At 40.6% G+C, this 20,391-nt stretch overlaps 1 protein-coding gene across 2 annotated transcripts in view; it reads right to left on the bottom strand.

Annotated features, from left to right (window-relative positions):
* Positions 1 to 20,230, bottom strand: part of LOC124147679 (zinc finger MYM-type protein 4-like) — a 36,183-nt gene extending 15,953 nt beyond the window's left edge. The window contains exons 1-11 of one of the 2 annotated variants that reach the window (XM_046518399.2): positions 19,959 to 20,229; positions 12,454 to 13,884; positions 11,815 to 11,902; positions 11,337 to 11,431; positions 8,689 to 9,928; positions 6,978 to 7,064; positions 5,886 to 5,983; positions 4,959 to 5,109; positions 3,852 to 4,030; positions 2,279 to 2,414; positions 1,151 to 1,312 (exon numbers count right to left, since the gene is read on the bottom strand). In XM_046518399.2, the coding sequence (XP_046374355.2) occupies positions 1,151 to 1,312; positions 2,279 to 2,414; positions 3,852 to 4,030; positions 4,959 to 5,109; positions 5,886 to 5,983; positions 6,978 to 7,064; positions 8,689 to 9,928; positions 11,337 to 11,431; positions 11,815 to 11,902; positions 12,454 to 13,884; positions 19,959 to 20,000 (3,709 nt within the window). In that variant the 5' untranslated portion in view covers positions 20,001 to 20,229. Of the gene's footprint in view, positions 1 to 1,150; positions 1,313 to 2,278; positions 2,415 to 3,851; positions 4,031 to 4,958; positions 5,110 to 5,885; positions 5,984 to 6,977; positions 7,065 to 8,688; positions 9,929 to 11,336; positions 11,432 to 11,814; positions 11,903 to 12,453; positions 13,885 to 19,958 lie in introns of both variants that reach the window. The other variant, XM_048380694.1, reaches the window with a different exon arrangement.
* Between the last annotated feature and the right edge of the window lie 161 nt (positions 20,231 to 20,391).

The following is a 20,391-nucleotide window of genomic DNA, read 5'->3' on the forward strand; positions in this document are numbered from 1 at the left end:
AATGTTAAAGTAACAAAAATCTAAGCCAAAAAAAAAAGGGAAGAAAAATAGCTGTATTTTTTCAGAAAATCCAAATATTAAATTCAATCTTTGCACTGAACTTCTCAAATAGGTATAGAAAGTGTTCACCAAGTTTGAAAAGAATCAATGCAGTAGTTCTCAAGTTATAGGTTGCAGGATATAGGTTATAGGATATTCCTTGGTATACATTCCCCCACCCTTATAAAAAAAAAAAGAAGATTAAAATTTTCAATAATCAGATGAACATGATTCTCATTTGTTCTAAAACACAGGACATGGGGTAGACACCATAGGTGGAACTAACTGGTCAGCAGGCCACTTTGGACAAGTAGCTTATGGCCCAACCAGGGATCATTTTAGGGTGGGGCCTTGTGCTTTTAGGACCGCCTCTGTGGTCTAGTGGTAGAGCGTCTGCCCGGAGAGCGGAAGGTCCGGGGTTCGATCCCCGGCCGCGTCATACCAAAAGACGTTAAAAGATGGTACTTGTTGTTACCTGTCTGGCGCTCGGCATTAAGGGGCTTAAAGAAGGACTGGTCGGCTCGGACTCAGTATACTGTGTCTGAGTGGGGTATTCATGTTAAACTGCGGCATGGTATCCCAGTGGGCTAGCACTATAAATTGGCATCAGTCCGGACTAGTACAAGCAGCCACACAAACACACACACGTACATGCACATCGCTATGTAAGTGCAATAATCTTGGACGCGACGTTAAACCCAATTTCACCTCACCTCACCTTGTGCTTTTAGCCCTTAAATTTGAAAAGAGGCTCACATTTTTAATACAATTTGGCATTTTAACATTGTGTTTACCTCTGGAACATTTGAAATTTTCACAAAGGGCCCATGTCAGACAATTCCAAGAGTGAACCCTGTCAGTATTTTGGGACAAAACAATCAGTGCCTCTAAAGTTTCAGTAGTCTCTAACAGACAAGTGGCTGTGGCTACCCCTGCTGGGGAAATTTCCAACTGTTCTCACACAAACAAAACATCAACTACCTACTACCAGTTTCAACAGCGAACACAGACAAAAACACAGTCGTTTCATTTCTAAGCTGCATCCATTCTACATGTATGGACACAGTTTTTATCATTGGAAGCTAGAAGTATTGAGACATTAGTCACCTACCTGTATTTACTGCGACGGGTTCAACACTTGTCTCGAGGTCAAGGACAGGTCCAGTGATCTCCTCGGCCATGCGCAGCGCCATCTGTACCAGGTCCTCCTCCCCACCCCCTGGTGCTCCACGATCTATCAATGGCGCCACATCATCACCATCATCTTTGTCATCTGAAGAATAGGAAGTCATCACTGATTAGTCCTACATGTGCATCGATAGTAACAGTTATAGCAGAATGTACAGTGAGTGAGTATGGCTTTACGCCACTTTTAGCAATATTCCAGCAATATCACGGTGGGGGACACCAGAAATGGGCTTCACACATTGCACCCATGTCGGGAATTGATTACTAGACTACCCGACCGCCCCGCAGAATGTACAGAAGAACCTGTGAGTGACACAAATGAATAAACACATTGGAATTTGGAAAATAATTTTCAGAGAATGGACAGGAAGAAAGAAATTGGTACGTGGTAGTAGAGCCTGAAGGCATGCAACATTGCAATAATGTTGTCTTAATTTGACTTCCCATTAACATTGTCATATGACCCGTGAAGATCTGGGTTAGAATAGGTCTTCAGCAACCCATGCTTGCCGTAAAAGGCGACTATGCTTGTCGTAAGAGGCGACTAACGGGATCGGGTGGTCAGGCTCGCTGACTTGGTTGATGCATGTCATCGATCCCAATAGCGTTGATCGATGCTCATGATATTAATCACTGGATTGTCTTTTCCAGACTTGATTATTTACAGACCGCCGTCATATAGCTGGAATATTGCTGAGTGCCACGTTAAACAACAAACCAACCAACCAACATTGTCATACCTTGACAGAAGCTTCCAGTCACTTATCATGATTCAAAATCCATTTTGTGTTTTCAAACTACGAGCAACGTCCTATACCATCGGAGAACATCGACATGTGAGTAATTGAGTAGGGTTTTATGCTGCTTTTATCAATATTCCAGCAATATCACATCAGGGGACCCTAGAAATGGGCTTCACACTTTGTACTCATGCAGGGAACTGAACCCGGGTGTTCGTCGTGATGAGCAAACCTTTAACCACTAGGCTACCCCAACGCCCTACATTGACACGCACTGGACTAGCCTGCCTCATGCTGAACTATCTACTTACTAGTAATTGCAGGGAATGGGTCTGCATCACTTTTATCTGTATCGCTGTCGGAGTCGCCGCCTCCCCCAGCAACAGCTTCTGCCATCATCAATAACTCCGCTTCCAGTGGGTCAGATGGAATCTTCTCACGAATCTCCTAAAAACATACAGTCATTAGGATCAAAATCACTCCTTCATGTGGAAATAAATATGAATACAGCAATACCTGGTTGACTCGAAGTCCTTGGGACACTAAATGAAGTTCACAAGTTATCAAGTTTACTACTGTCATCAATACTACGAGATGTGTGGAGTGCCATTACAAAGCCATCTTGCTGATACACATTCTGCAGGGACCATCAAGTCCCATAGAAGTTGTAAGTCCCCCGTGAAGATTCCGGGGAAGAGTAGGTCTTCAGCAACCCAAGCTTGCCGTTAAAGGTGACTATGCTTGTCGTAAAAGGTGACTAACAGGATCGGGTGGTCAGGCTCGATTATTTACAAACCGCCGTCATATAGCTGGAATATTGCTGAGTGCGGCCTTAAACAACAAACCAACCAACTCATAGTAGTTGCCCAACTGCCCAATAGTTAAGGCATCATAAGGACTAGTAGAAATCTGTCCCTTTTTCTGGTTTTGCTATATGTTATCATTACATGGACTAGTGGACGAAAACCGTTAGTTTCTAACGCTGATCAGTAGTTAATTATGCCAGTTACTCGCATCATAACACGATTTTGTAATAAAACGATTAAGTGTCATAATCTTTCTTATCTTACATTGACCATCCACATGAAAAATACAGTTAAACTGTTGGGCGTAATAACTGACTCGCCATCAGAAATTGGCACTAGTCCAGGAGTCCTTGCCAAACTGCCCAATAATTAAGGTATCATGAGGACTAGTTGAAATTTGCCATTTGTAAGGGTTTTGCTATATGTTATCATTATAAGGACTACTGATCCATACATTTTAGTTTCTACCGCTGTAACTAAAGTATGTGTACATCTTGTCATATTCTGGGTCATTTGCAACTGGTTTCATTAAAGCTAAAAAATGACAAAGAATAAGCAAGAAGATAGAAAGGGATGCCTTATGAACTTATTTTCAAAACATTTGATACTAAACTATTACCATGACAGAATATGACACAAATACTTAATAGCATCTTACTTAGTATAAAATCTTTTTATATCACAGGATGTGTCCTTCTGCAAGACCTAGTTTTACTTTTGTCCGCTAAGATATATCATGACGTTGGCCAGGAAAATGTGTTAATTCAGTGTTGTATGTTTGGAACAGTCTGCACAGACACATATCAATAATTACCTACTGAACAAAGAGACCAATGAAGATCCGGGTTAGAATAGCAACCCAAGCATGACATAAGAAGAGGCGACTGACAGGATCGGGTGGTCAGGCTTGCTGACTTGGTTGATGCATGTCATCGTATCCCAAATTCGTGGATCGATGCTCATATCAATCACTGGATTGTCTGGTCCCGACTCGATTATTATAAACATTGCTGATTGCGGCGTTTAACAAGAAACAAACAAACAAACTGAACAAGAAGGAAGACCAAAACGTACTTACTTTGATGAGCTTGAGGATCTTCTCGGCTGTTTTCTTGGCTGTAGGTATAAATATTGGGACTGGTATTGGGATAGGGACAGGCACCATCTGTGGCGTCGGGGCTGCATACATCGCCATTGGGCAGGGGACATACACCGGTACAGGCACTGGTATCAGTACCGGCTTGCCTTGGTGCTCCTCTGCAACGACAAATAACTGAATAACTATTCACATAATCAGATGAAGCGCACTTGTTATTATTACACATATGTTATTGAAATTAACACTATAGGTGCATGGTCGCAATGTTGCTCCAGGATGTATGATCATGTAGATGCATGTAAACACACGTTGGCAATGTGGTCAGTATCATTACCACCCAACAACATCCACCCTTCCATCTTTGTCAGGCACAACATCATGCTCCTCGCACCACCTGACGCCCATCCAGCCCTCCTTCCTCCTTAGAAACACTGACATGATCCTGGAACACTCCCTCCCCTCTTTAGACATAGAAATGCTCCTTGCACCACCTGACACCCATCCAGCCTTCCTTCCTCCTTAGAAACACTGACATGATCCTGGAACACTCCCCCCCTCTTTAGACATAGATATGCTCCTCGCACCACCTGACACCCATCCTTCCTCCTTAGAAACACTGACATGATCCTGGAACACTCCCTCCCCCTCTTTGACATACAGACATGAACCTCATACCACCTGACACCCATCCAGCCCTCCTTCCTCCTTAGAAACAGACATGATCCTGGAACACTCCCTCCCCTCTTTAGACATAGATATGCTCCTTGCACCACCTGACACCCATCCAGCCCTCCTTCGTCCTTAGAAACACTGACATGATCCTGGAACACTCCCTCCCCCTCTTTAGACATAGAAATGCTCCTCGCACCACCTGACACCCATCCAGCCCTCCTTCGTCCTTAGAAACACTGACATGATCCTGGAACACTCCCTCCCCCTCTTTAGACACACAGACACTCATACCATCTAGCACCCATCCCTCCTCCTAAGATATATCGATATGCATAGTACCACCCACTTATTTCTCCAACCAATTTTCCATGTAATTACACTCATACATCAGACATAATGGACTTCCAGACCGACCTGTCTGCACCTCCTTGTTGAGGGTGTGCGGGCGGCAGGAAGTGGCTTTGGTCTGGACAAAGGGTTTACACAGCAGCGACTTGTTCTTCATTTGTTTGGGTGGCGGCGGCTGGATGATGATCTGCTGCTGGGTTGCTGTCGACACACTTTGCTGCAACAATTACGTGAAAACGGTAAAACCTATGTACTCACTTTGCTGGAAACCTTCAGAATAATAATGATTTATCCATAGTTGATTTATCCAAGACATACAGAAAGTGATAGTGGCAATTTGGGCCTGCATCACACAGTTACATCCTCTTGAGCTATACAAAGTCAAGTCGGCTTTATCGGACACCAATTATGGGAACCCATCAAATCAGTGCTATTTAGAACCGTTCATCCGACTGTCTTGCACTCCGACTAAGACACAGCTAATTTGCAATTAAATTACCCAAATCACTCATTTATTATTTGTCTTTAATGCAACACATATTTTATTTTTATTATTCAACAAGTATGTATCGTTATCTATCGTGTAGTTGTCCGATTTTTTATCCCGAACATTGATACTACTTAATGTCATTTATCCAACATACTCGTTAATCTGACATAATCATAACCATCCATGTTGGATTAACGGGACTTGACTGTAATCGAGCTAAGACGAGTACAAATTTACAACCTTGGTACCCAACCCAAGTGTCTGAAATAGCTGCCTGCCTGCTATCCTCTGGCTAGTAACACTTCTGGCGGGATAGGTGAAATATATTCCTACCACTTAGGGTGGCCTCTTGCCCACGCGGCAATTCAATTCCCTTAACTCTGTGTAGAAATTCAGTTTGGCCTGTTTTTACATTTTTTTACATCCTACCTGCCCAACTGTAGGCAAAAATACTGAAGTATGTTAAAACCCTGACCTGACAGGTTCAACACTTGTGTTCCTACCTTTCCAGCTTGACTGACCACTACCGGCACTGGTGTGTTGGACTTGATGTTGACTGTCTGCTGCTTCTGCCCCGACAACATCAGCTTTCCTTTGGCACCTGTCAACACCCATGTTACAGTAAATTACCTTTATAAAGAACAAACTTAAAAGTAAAATTAGTGCTCCGAGTTCGTTATAGCCTAAGTTTACTGTATTTGTAATGTTGCTTAATGGAACACTAAGGAATATTCCATTTAAATGATGACGCTGTCTGCAACTTTAGCCACCAGACAGAAGACCAAGTCAAGTAAAATATTGTTTGGTCTTGTTAGCTCAGGTAATAACAATAATAAAAGTCTTTATGGTAACAATAAAATCTGTTGAAGAGGATGCTAAGAGACTTCTTCTGGCTTGTATTGGTTTGGTTTGATGTTTAATGCCGCACTGAGCAATATTCCAGCTTTATGACGGAAGTCTGTAAATAATCGAGTCTGGTCCAGACAATCTAGTGATTACATCATGAGCATCGATCCATGCAATTGGAATCAATGACATACCTCAACCAAGTCAGCGAGCCTGACCACCTGATCCCCTTAGTCACCTTTTACGACAAGCATAGTCACCTTTTATGGCAAGCATGGGTTGCTGAAGACCTATCCTACCCCGGGATCTTCATGGGTTCTCATGACACATGACTAATATCTGATTTTATAAGATTGAATCTGTAGGGTATACAATGTATACAATTTGTATACAATGTGTCTAAGGCCACTCAGTATTCTGAATAAACTCTCTGGTTCAGATTTGTTTATTGACAGACTGTCGTCATGCACTGGGCGAGACACGGCAACTAGTTCGGGACGAGTGAAAATCCATCAGGACTATCTGTCTTCTTCCAAAATCTAGTTGTTTTACATAAATAACTCGTTAAATATTGCTGAGTGTGGCGTTGAACAACAACAACAACAATAAAATTAATCTGACTATTTCAGTAATTTCACAGGTTGATTATCTGATAGAAGTGAAACAAGAACCAATCAATGTGGTGTGAAGAAAGGCAGGGCATTATGTGAATCTTGAGTAACACAAAGCGTTCAAGACCATGTCCTTACCTTGTGGTGCAAGGGACACAACATTGGAGATGACAGGGAAGGAGTTGGACTGGCCTTGTCCCGGGGACGTAGCATTACTGCTGGAGGCTGGAAACAAAGACGCAGCGTAAAATATCAACACATCTCAGGTATTTCACCTCATAAACCTACGGCCACTTTTGACTATTGTATTGTAGGTATCTTTCTATCTCGTAGTAACATCTTGGGAGTTTTACTTCTTGCAAGTAAGACCGTATGATTGGAGTAGCAGATGGAATTATGGACTGCAAACGTCCAATGTTAAAAAATCAAAGACATGAAATGAAACTTTTTCATAACGGATGACGGGAATCGAACCTGCAACCTCACATATCATGTTAAGTTTTGTAACCCACTGTTTCCCACTGAGCCACCGGGGTGGGGTGGAGTGAAAGAACATTTAATTTTAGATGCCATGACTTAGTTTTGTCTATGCTGCACGTGTTTCTTCTCTCTGTGCTTTGATTGCATTCCTTTTATACCATGACACACTGTATTGTTACACTATGAGGTATCTAAAAGTTTTCGTATTTTTTCCTGCTATTTCCTGCATTTAGATGGTTTATAGGTGAGATAAAGCACATTTATCCTTTCTCAAAACACCGATCAGTGATTTTTCACTTCTCCAGTTTAGAGAGTGAATATCGCTCTATAACGCCCACTCTTGGTGTGCCCTATTGCACAATGGCTGAACACCAAGGGAGTGAAGGGGTACTTAAACCCCTTTGTCAGACATCTTGAGTGTCAAATATACTGTCAACCTATCACGTGTCTATGCGCACTTCGTTAACTTGGATAGTTCAGGCTAGCAGGATCCCCATATTTCAAAAATCTAGAATTCACCTCTGCTGTGGTAACAGTATAATGGATGAATACACAAGGGGCTTCACACAATGAGTGTGGTGAATTGTACTCATGGTACTAGGACTTCCCACTAGCCTAACCCTGCCCTCCCTCAGTGAGCAGAGCTCCAGATAACTTTTTGAGCAATTGAATTTTTCCTCTACATGCTCTAGGGTTTCTATTTTAATTGGGTTATTACATTTTTCATTGGGTAACCAATATTTTTTCACTCATCTATTCATAACTCTATTGGATTTTTCCCCAAATGAGTGAACATTTTCAGATTTAAAAAATGAAATAATGTTTTAGATGTATAGAACTATGATAACTGTTCTAAATATATAGGCTTGACTTGGAAAGTAAATTAGCTCCTAATTGTGTTTCGGAAATTAGCTCCTTTGTACACATGCTGAAAAATCTTCATTGGGTATTTACGTGTGCTGTTTTTATAATCTGAGTTTTTCATTAAATGCATGCGTTTCAGTACGCAAGTAAATTGAAAGTAATTGGGTTTTGAATATTTTTTGGGGGTATTTTACGCAAATACGCTGCTTATCTGTAGCTCTGCCTCAGTTCATAAATGACATATCAACTGTAATGCAACCTTTGTTTCATAGACATTTTTTCTTAGAAGCTGACAATGCATCACAGCGGAGAACAAAATAGGAGCAACTGGATACAGGCAGGGACAGAACATAACACTAGCCCAGGGATAGCACAAATTCATGCGGGCCAATTTAATTTCCACATCTCCATTGATTTATCATTATTAGGGCATTTTATCTTTACCAGTGTTAGTCAAACTTTTGAGCTTTGTTCTAACCCTGTGCAGCAGAGAAGACATAGATACCTCGTGTATTAGGCTTGTTTTGTAGTTGAACCCTCTGCTGGGAATGAATGGTTGGCTGTGAGGAATTCTTCGAATTGGCACTGAACTGTGACTGGAAGGACATGACACAGTTATAAGAACAGAAGTTGCGCACCGAGGCGTCGCTCATGGTCAGGTGGTACTGGGCCGGGACGTACTTGTGACAGTGGTCACACGTCACCGCTTGGTTCGACTTAGCTTGCAGGTTCACTCGATACAGGGACAGGCAGTTGAGAGAGCAGAACAACTGATACTTATTGTTGGAATCAACACGTTCGATCATGTCAAAGTTCACTTTCTTAGTCCCACACCATCCACACGCGACGATCTTTTTGTGTTTAGACCGGAAAAAGTTCACACAAGCATCTTTACAAAATCGCTTCTGTTGGCCCTCGAACTGGATGAAATGGGAGACGACATCTTCCGTTGGACAGAGGCCCCCACAGTTGTCACATGTGTTCATTGCAAGCTTGTTGGCATACTGGAAGGCTGACAAACAGGGATCACTACACAGCCGGTTCATCACACCATTTAGTTTGATGTTATGCTTCATCTGCCCACCCTTGGCACACACAGCACATCTATTGGATTGCCCACCACCCTTCTTACCCGTGCTCTCCACACCGATTATCTCAACATCACTAGTTTTTTCCTCATATTTCTTCAAACAATTTTTACTGCAGAAGTCAAGGAACTTGTTTGCATCAACCGGTGCACAAAATGAATCACTGACAGTGGCTAGATCCTTTTGGCAAAATGCACACAGACGCAGTCTCTTCTTGTACTCATTGCTACACTTTGCCGAACAGAACGTTTTAAAATCGGTGCCGACCTGTAGGCAGAAGAGAGGCCGGAACTCAGGTGCCACAAAAGATGTGCAGTAAGAACAGGAAGAGTTGAGGTTACTCTGGTACTTGGCCAAACAGACCTTGCTGCAGAAGTCAACATTCATCCATTGTACAAACGGTTTCTGGGTGTTGATGTTCATCAGCTGACACACTGTGCAGGTCTTGTATTCTGATTGGCTGTTGGAAGATTTGGCAGTTTGTTTCAAGGAGCCTGTTTGAGACCTTGTTGTCGGTTGGCCAGGGGACTTCTGTTGGGTGGAGGACGTGTTCTTCAAGAACATTGTTGGGTTTGCCCGGAACTTGCGGAAACAGGTGTCGTCGCACAGATGTTTGATGTCTCCGTTACGGACGATGTTGTACTTGCATCGACCAACCTGCAACAAGATTTGGCAACTGGTTATCATTGATCCCACAGCTTATATAATCAGGGAGCTGAGATGCAATTTCAATGTGAGGTGGTGAAGTGTTTTGTTTGTTTGTTTGTTGTTTAACGCCGCACTCAGCAATATTCCAGCTATATGACGGCGGTCTGTAAAAAATTGAGTCTGGACCAGACAGTCCAATGTGAGGTGGTGAAGTGACAAGGGGTTTAATGTTTCATTCAAGATAATTGCACTTATAAAGTGGCATGCATGCATGTGCGCGTGCGTGCGGCTGCTTGTACTAGTGGGGACTAATGCTGATTTTATAGTGCTAGCCCACTGAGATACCATGCTGCAGTATAACATGAATGCCCTACTCAAGACACAGTATACTGACTGATCCGACCAGTCCCTGTATTAGCCATTTAATTCCGAGCGTCAGGAAGGGTAAACAAGTACATGGTATGACATGGCTGGGGATCAAAACCCCAACCTTCAGCTCTCCCACTAGATCACGGAGGCAGATCTAATTGAATGTTACATGATCCATAGTTACGAGTAAAAGATCGTATGAGTAGGATGAGAATGTGCTCGTGGAACACAATGTACACATTTATATCATCATTATCCTATTAATTCCTGTCATGGTATTGACAGCTAATGCCAAGATAAATTTGTGTTTGCTTAGCTTAATTTGCTTGTGGTTTAACGTAGCACTTCATTATTTCAGCTAATTGACAGAGGTAAATATTCGAGACTGAACCAGTGACTGATATTATGAACAGCGATCCACACCGTCAGGGTGTTTGTTTGTTGCAACATTGAGCAATATTCCAGCTATATGATGCCGGTCTGTAAATAATTGAGTCTGGACCTGACAATCTAGTGATTGACATCATGAGCATCGACCACACAATTGGGATATGATGACCTGCATCAACCAAATCAGCGAGTCTGGCGACCCGATCCCGTTAGTCGCCTATAGCAACAAGCATAGTCGCCTTTTATGGCAAGAATTGGTAGCTGAAGACCTTATATACCCTGGATCTTCATGGATATGAAGACATGCTATCAACCCAGTCATCAAACCTGACGACCTGATCCAATCAGCTTATGTTCCTGTGGACCTGTTCTAAACAGGAATCCCCACAGGGACCCAACACTAAGGCAACTGACTTTGTTCATGATATGCCTCTGTTCACCCATTAGGAAGATGTGGTATGACTATCAACTTCCTTGCACCTCTCTGGCATCTTGGGTTGTATACTCCCCAGGGAACGGAGAATGAAAATCGACTGCACACTGATCCATTGCTCGGGGACATAAAAATGTAGTGCCATGAGCATTCACTCATAAGTACAAAATGGACTTATTGTTAACAGCTTTACTCCAGTCTATGGAACATCTACAATCACATTACCTTGCCACACACGATACAGGACTGCATCTTTGACTTCTTCCCGCCTGAGCTAGGCGTGGCCGCTGCAACTGACGTCTTCCCTGCCGCAGGGCTCCCTGAGGAATTGAAACGCATTCATACAATTGTTCCACTTCTATTATCCTTTTCGACAACTTAAATCCAGAGAATAATCTTCACCCTACTTGATTAAAATACTGCACAGCACTCTTGTTATGTTTATTCTAGGTTACTGAATGATTGAGTGAGTATGGTTTTACGCCACCTTTAGCAATATTCCAGCAATATCACAGCGGGGGACATTAGTGAGGGCTCCACAGGTACCATCAGACCCGAGTACCCAAGTTACCTGTCCCGCCCTACTAGCCACTAGTCCAAAACCATGTCTAGTAAAATTCAATTCACTTCAGTACACTCAGTTAACAAAGGTTCACATAATAAATCTATTGAAAACAACGCTAGTGCCACAGAGCTGTCATACCTGATGCTGCAGGGGGAGGAGTTGTCCGCTCCTGTTTTATCCTGGTCTTCATGGAGTCTGGAGCTGTCTTCTGACCTTCCTTAGCACTCTGGAGGATGTCCCAGAAAAGAACACCATTTAAGATACACACCAACAGTATACTACCATAGCTTTTAGATCCTTTGTTAAACATGGGCAACATAACTACAGCTAGTTAACATACACCCTGTAGGGATGGGTAATACTAGTTACTTTTCATGCTAACTTAATTCAGATGGTGCATTTCAGTGCACAAAGGACCTAAACTGTTATGTGTTAGCTTCAAGCACTTATCATATAGTGAATATGACATTTGCAAATTTGAATTAAGAAATTCATTTCTCTCTCAAGTCAATAACTTGACAGAAAAATGAGGTCAAATTTATAATAGCTGGAAAATACTGCCCTGTTAATTTTGGACCAAACTTAAAATGGCCCAGTAACAAGGTGTGTACAAATTTCTAAATTGACATGATTAAGACTTTTTTATACTCATCCTTGCGGTTAGACATTTCAAACCTTGTCTTGGATGAGTAGGTGATGTGTTTCTTAATTATGACTCATAAGAATATGGGTTCAGTTGAATTTCAGGCTTGATAACACATAATTTAAAGCACTCACAGTCTTAGCAGCACTTTCCTTGTCCTGTGGCTCCCCGCCTCCCGAGACTGATGCAATGTGGAGGCCGCTGACGTCTGCTCCACTCGTCACAGAGGATATCTGCAATCCCATATCATTAGAGGAGTCCATGGTGGCCAAGGATGAACTGTCTTTCCCTTTACCCTTGGACTTCTCTGCAACACCACCCTCATCCTCATCATCATCCAATACAATAGCCTCGGGTTCTGTTTTCTCATCTTCAATCACCATCACGTCATCATCGTCATCTTCCATGTTTTTCTTGCCCATCTTAGATGCATCTGCAGACTTTTCACCTTTGCTCTCGTCTTCATCATCTTTGGAGTCTGTCTTCTGTCCATCTTTGTCTGTGTTGCCTTCTTTTGTAGAATCCGTGCCATCAACAATCTCGATGTCACTATCTCCCTTTTTCCCAGAATCAATGGAGGTCTCTGGATCTAACACAGGTGGTTCCGGTGACTTTTCACTTCCAACTTTATCAGCTGCTTCAGAACCTGACTGGTTACTAGTCTCTTGGTCTACCATGTCCCTAGAATCTTCATTAGTCTCTTCTGCCTCCTCCGATATTGTTTCCAGTCCCCCCTTGTCAGTCTCTGTATTGCTGGCATCATCTACCTCCATAGCCTCTGTTGTTCCTAACCCCTTACCTCCTCTATTTGCATCAGACTCCGGTTCTGAATTCTCATCTGCATCCTGGGAATTCTCTGCTGAGGTAGCATTCTGATCTGTTGGTTCTTCTGGTTCAAGGATAGGAGCTTCTTCTTCCAGTTCAGGAGCTTCTGCTTCTAAGTCGGGAGCATCTGCAGAAGTCTCTTTCATCTCATCCTGAAGAGGGGTAGCAGGAGTCTTTGGACCCTTTTCAGTGATCACTCCGCCTCCTTCACCTTCTGACAGAATCTCTGCATCTTCTCCTTTCTGGTCATCATCGTCATCTCCCAGCAGACGGTCCTCATCTTGTTGACTGAGGTCATCATCAGCTGGTTCTGCATCTTCTTTTGATTCCTCTTGTGCTCGCTTCTCAGGGACCTCAATCTGAACCACTTCATCTTCTTCTTCTGCAGAGGCTTTAGGATCTTCAGTTCCGTTCAAATTGTCCTGCTCCTCCGCTTCATCCAGTACTTTGTCAGAGGTTCTGTCTCCACCTTCTTCATTTTCATTTTGGGCTTCACTCAGATCACCTTCAGCCTCCATATCCTCCTCTCTTGGCGTGGCTACGCGGGGAGATCCTGGACTCCCAGGCGGCTCCTGTTCCTCATCTGCTATGGCTGGGCTGGCTTCAGCGCTGTCTGCCTCCATTGGTTCTGCTGGAGTCGTAGGCCCATTCCCTGTACCATTGTTAAGTTCCATGACTTCAGATGGTTCATCAATATTTACTGGGCTAACCTCTTTCTCATCATGTGCTGGACTTGAAATCTGAGGAAAGAATTATTAATCTATTAGTGTATACACGCAAAGTTCATTTAAAACTACTGACATTAACAACATCGACGAATCACACACAAGTGTACAATTATAACAAGAATAAGGGATTTACCATGACTTTCAAAAATGGGGCTGAAAGGGACCCCACATAATTAATTTAAAGGGTCCTTACAGGCAATATGAGGGCTCTGTAAAGTAATGGGATGGTGTGGTGTATTGTACAGTAAGTATTCATAATAACTTTAGAGCACTGGTCATGATTGACGGATGAAATGACAGACTCACATAACTGCAAAAGAAGAATAGATCTATTTCGGATGACGCTTCATGTTCTTGTGAGTCGCCTAATGAGGATACCAAACATTATCCCCTTGTATGTCCCAATTATGGTAATGTAAGGAGCACCAGTTATTATTTTATTAAGGGGTATAACTTACACTCTGTATTGAAATTCTACAAGCAGAGCTCCAGATAAGCTTTTGGTGTTGTGGGTATTTTACCCATGCATTTTAAAATCATTGGGTATCAGTAATTCTATCTGGGTATTCAAATTTCTGTTACCCACTAGTTTTTACACGTGGGTATTTAAGTTAAATATTTAAAAACACTATCTAGTCGCTGCAAACTGGTGTCGTGTGGGTTCGAGAGCTTTATAGAACTAAAAAATAATGTAATGTTCTTTGCGTATTTGATACGCTTGGATTTTATTTTACTGCATATTTCTGCATTTCTGATGCGTATTTCACGCAGATACGCAGCTTATCTGGAGCTCTGCTACAAGTCTGCAAATGAATATGAATTGTCTAATCAGTCCATAACTTAATTGCTGAAACTGGCCGATTTAATTTAAATGTTTACACATTTCACAGACCATGATGGGTGACACTATTTTGACTTCTGATATATATTATGTTTATTTCAATAAAATGCCTAAATGTTGATAAGAGAGCATATTACTTTTTCTACAAACCCAAATCACCATGCCATTACCTACCATGGTATTATGTTTTCTGGAGATGCATTAAAAAATCTGGCGGCTTGTTTGCCAACCCAGTTTCAAAATTATTTTTGGTATAAATATTTTTAAACCAACCATGAAGTGCAGTCTCCTTCGACAAAGTCTGGGTCAAACTGACATTTTTCGTCCACTCATATTGATGAGTGGCAGCATGTGCAGGGTGTGAGATCAGTGAAGAAACGCTCATCCTAGCGGGCGAGTACATAATTCAGTCATATCAATTGATCTCTTATCGTTTTCAATAATTATGTTTACAGAATTCAGTATTTGGGGGAGATGTTTTTTCGAGTATTAATTATGTGCAGAAAAAGATTACATTGTATTCCATCAGCGAATTCAGGTAAATGAACGGGTAATGATAAACTTAGTCAGAACAAATTTGAAATTTGAGATAAAACATTACTAGACATGGCGTTACACCGTCTAAATTGTATCTCCTGTTCTGCTAGGCATTGTTTTACATACAGAGACTAAGATTACGTGTGTATTTTTCTCGTAAACTAAGCCAGAAACAGCAGTTATCTGTACACACGTTTTCTCTTAATCTACCAGTGAATCGGTTAAAAATTACCCAATAATACAAATTTGGACACAATGATCGGAAAAAAAGTATCTGAAAATATTATTTTATCATGGATAATATTTTCCAATATTGGGCTGCAGCTTCTACCGTATACATGTATATCTAAAATAACAATAACCACAGACCTAGCACTTTAGTACAGCTGGTCGCTATTGCGGATATTTTTTATGTAAGGAACAATTAGACCAGTCACCATCGAGGCACTCACATTGCTGTAAATCTGGCCGTGGTTGCTGTAAATAATGGTCAGTTGTTCTATCTACCGATCACTTCACACACGATTTCGCCAAAACGAATGTAAACAATATTGAATTAAATTTTAGATTACAAACACAAGTCCAGATATACAATGAACACTTATTATAACCTGAGTGTAATTAAAAGATTATATTGTGTACTTCAGGGCTGATTTGTTGACATGGTATTTCCATTATTACGTGCTCACAGAAATGTAAAAAAGTGACAGAGAATGCTACTGTGAGTACAACATGTACAATGGTTGATGTACGAGTTTTTAATCGAAGACAAAAAAAGGATGATTTGATTACGAAACAGTATACAGGAATTTTTCTCTAAAATAGTATGACTGTAAGATGCATGGTTGATGGTAGATGGCAGTGACTGATTTATTTTGTATTGTCTGCCATTAATATCCGCAACTATCAGATTCAAAGTCTGGACTTGGGATTTCTTTAAAACGTGACTTCAGAAAGGAACAGTTAAAAATAACCTCAGAAAGGAAACATTAAAATGTTTCGAGCCCTGACATAAAAGAGCAATGTCAACAACTTTTACAAGGCATCATACCCTTCTTATGTATAAATATTCAAGCCACAAGCTGTGAAGCCTGGTCATTTTCTTTAAACTACATATATGTAAATGTTTAGGTTTATGTATGTACATTAACTGGAAGTTATAATTTTTCCACAATAAAATTCACAAACGTTGTGAGAAAAACGATCATTTTATGGGCCTGTCATTTGCATGTGTCATCATGATAATGAAAAATACTTTTTGGAATATAAATATTAGACAGTGTAATTATAAAAGAAATGAGTTTGAAGCAGATCTGTTAAAAAAACTGTTTCCAGTTGTAAATAAATCTAATGGGAAGACATGAAGGGTTTATAGATAACAATTTCTTGTATTCTTTGTAAGAAGTTTCAGTGCTACTTCTTGCATCTTCATCCGGAGATTAGCCTACTGCAAAAAACGTGAGTTAATACATACACATGCTGGTATGTTTACACAAAGATATCAATATAACAAGGAAGCCAGTGGGTGAACGGAAGAGAGACCAATTAAATACAAGGAAGGTGTAGTAATGGGGTGGGGTACTTTGGGGGTCCAGGGTAAAATCCTTTGATGTGGTGTGTTGTTTCAAGGGATTGAAACTGGATAGTCCGCCGCACTCAGCAATATTCCAGCTAGGCCTATATGACGGCGGTCTGAAAATAATAGAGTCTGGACCAGACAGTCCAGTGATTGACATCATGAGCATCGATCCATGTCATTGAGATACAATGACATGCATCAACCAAGTCAGTGAGACTGACCACCCGATTCCGTTAGTCGCCTCTTACTACAAGCATAGTCGGCTTTTCATATGTTGCTGAAGACCTATTCTACCCCGGATCTTCACGGGTCCCGAAAATATGGACTATGATACGAATTTCTTTTCAATGCAAAATAATATAACTTTTTCTAAACCACATCCTTGAAATTTCACATGGATGGTGTCAATAGCTCAAAATCTTCCCATGTTATATGCGTATTTATATAACACAACTTAAAGGGGCACTGATCTAACGGACTGGTTGTTGCCTTTGTTATTGTTTTTCCCCCGTGAGTACCCGGATGATACGCAACGCAACTGAGCGTGACCAGAGACTGGGGTACCGTCTGCAAAGACAGCTAAATAAACTTGGAGGCTGGAGGCAATATTTGTTTTACGCATTTTTGAACACTGATTGGCTAACTGTGATCTATAAAGATTTCGACAAAGGGCGCATGTTAATTCATTTCTTCAGCCTAAACAAACAGACAAAAAGAACAAGGGAGCTCATCGGATGTCGTCATTTGGAAATACCCCAGATGGTTATAGTTTAATACTAAAAACAGTATCCATGCAGTGAAAGCATTTTCGGATTTCGGCTTGCGTCGATAATACGATTACTACTCCCTTGTTGTCATCCACGTTTTCTCGTATAACCCTACACTTGTGTATTTGTCGTCATTCACTTGATGCTCAGTTAATGAATTTATTACAGGTACAATTAGTGGTAGCACCACTTATATTACCTGACAAAGGTTCCCATTTGGCATTTATTGTGTCTGGGGTAATTATTCAATCTAAATCCAGGTTTGAAGTGAGGTGAAATGTGTGTTATGTAATATGCACGTGGCAGCCCAGCAAGAGATGAATGAACAGTTGATTTACTTTTTTATGTAAATCAACGGATCGTTCCTAGTCATCAAAGGATTAACAGAAAATACGTTGATTGATTAATCACTGTTATCTTGCACAGTGGATATGTCAAGAGTGAGTGTTTACATGTCTGGGTTTACTCACGGACGTATATACATATACGTCTTTGGTTTACTAAAACAAAGGGAATACACTCATATCATGGCGCGAAGTTGATTGATCATTGTTATCTATCACTCAATGGAATTTTTAGGAACCGTGGACGCTATGAAAATAGTTGTCACGTCAGCCGACCATTGAGACTTGACACCTATGTAAAACACCTGAAACAATCCAAGCGATCAGTTGAGAAACGAACACGGGTTATAATATCCCGAAACGATATATATCTTTTAAAATATTTGATTGTTACTGAGACACGTGACATCGAATAAGTTTCTTTGTACAGCTGCAGACGAGTGGGATATTGTTCCTTTGTGTGGATATTCACGGATACATTCCTCGAACAAGGAAGCTGCCTAAAACTTATACACATAAATTTGGTAAGTGGAAATTATGATATCTGCATTTTGTTTTCCTTCATTTGAACCGATTCGTTCTTGTTTCTCTACGTCTTGGTTGGGAAATTCTACAATGTGCGATAGACGTTGTTGTCACACGTCTTTTCCTTTGTAAGCGTGTATATATTACCGTCAATTTGTAAAATGTGATTCTCTCAGGCAATTTATAAAATGTGTAAATATTTCAGTCATTTTGACTAAAAAATCTGTCCAGATTGATCAAGACGATCAAAAGGGCCTACAAACATCACAACAGATTATTATGTAGGATTAAAAGCCAAACAACTTAGAAATGTACTTTTCAACGTTACATTTTCAGTCTCTCGGTGATGACATTAAACATCAAAATGTCTGGAATTCGTTGTCATAACAATACAGATGGAAATGTTTTTCAGTCACTTTGTAAAACAACTGAATATTTAGACGTTTAATTAATTTGTTACACATTTGACAGTAAAAAAATATACACACTTTAAAAAAGCATATGCTCAGGTGAAATATATACTTTGTGTTGCAAGTCAAAATAGTGTAAACGAAAATCGCAAAATTACCAAGCAAGTGACTTATCAAAACTTCGTCACCATTACCGATGCTACTCACAAAGATACCTACATTTCCTTATTATCTCGAAAACTGTATTTCATTTTTTTGATCAATGTGACCATACGCCCTTATTACTACCCATAAAAGTGACTAATGCGCTTACGAATGGCGCAGCAGAGGTCGCGAACTAGTCTAGATTTCTGCTTTACATCCGGGTATTCACTGGGAAAAAACAATAACAAAGGCAACAACCAGTCCCGGGGAATTGCGTTAGATCAGTGCCCCTTTAACACAATATTGGTAATGTTACCATTACCAACATCATAAGATTGGATGATGAAGCCAACAAAAATGTTTCATATTGCATAAAGCCCAAATATCTTTTTGTCAGGATTTTACCTTAGTGATGAAAAAGAGGTGATGCTCCAAAACTGACTACTTGGGGTTAGTGGTTCGTGTAAAAAAAGCAGTGTTGTTTAGCAAACATACAGAACTGGCTTTTTTGTTACCCTTCCTGATAATTAATATTGATATAAATAATAATGCAAATAAAAGTCACCTCACCTCTAAATTAATTTGAAAACTTAACAGGACATTGTGAGTTATATAAAACATGCAAACAATACAATATGTATTAATTGGGGAAAGGAATTCCTTATAAACTTCCTTCCTAAACCTATAAACACCAAACACAGCGTAAAGATCCTCTTATCATTGATTTCATCTATAATTGGCCAGTGCGATCTAACCGCGGAATTAACCTAAGGGAAATAACCGCGGTGTGATAGAAATGGACGGTCTTGCTCAACAGCAAAATATCAAACATCACTTACATTTAACAAGTTTAAGTTACCCGCCTATAATTATATGCAGTTCTGTTTAGCACTACATCAATCTAATGATTATATCTGCAGGATGCATTGGAATACTTACCGTCTCATCTCCTTGCACATGTCCGTCGCTAGCGTCCGCCATTCCGCCTCAGTGTAAGATGAAATAAGGCGGGAAATTTTGGCTTCTCCGAAAGGATGCGAATATGTGAGGTATATGCTGAGGTCCTGTTTCAAAGTTCAAACACACTTATTCATACTAACGGTAAAAAATTGCATATAACTGTCAAATACTTCAAATACAAACAATCTGAGATAATAACTGCATTATATCAAGCGTCAAAGCCTCGTTGTGAAAACGGGCACCTGCTTTTGTCAAACAACATCCCCTTTAAAATATAACGTAGGTACGAGATTTCTGAAACATTATTCATTTCTTAAATTTGTATTTGTTAAATATTATATGATAACTGTAAGTTAATGACAGTTGTAAAAAGTAATGTAATTATCGTTTTCTTTTAAATTGTTGTGAACAC

Source organism: Haliotis rufescens, unplaced genomic scaffold, assembly GCF_023055435.1.
Source record: "Haliotis rufescens isolate VD_foot unplaced genomic scaffold, xgHalRufe1.0.p SCAF_32, whole genome shotgun sequence".
NCBI classification, from domain to species: Eukaryota; Metazoa; Mollusca; class Gastropoda; order Lepetellida; family Haliotidae; genus Haliotis; species Haliotis rufescens.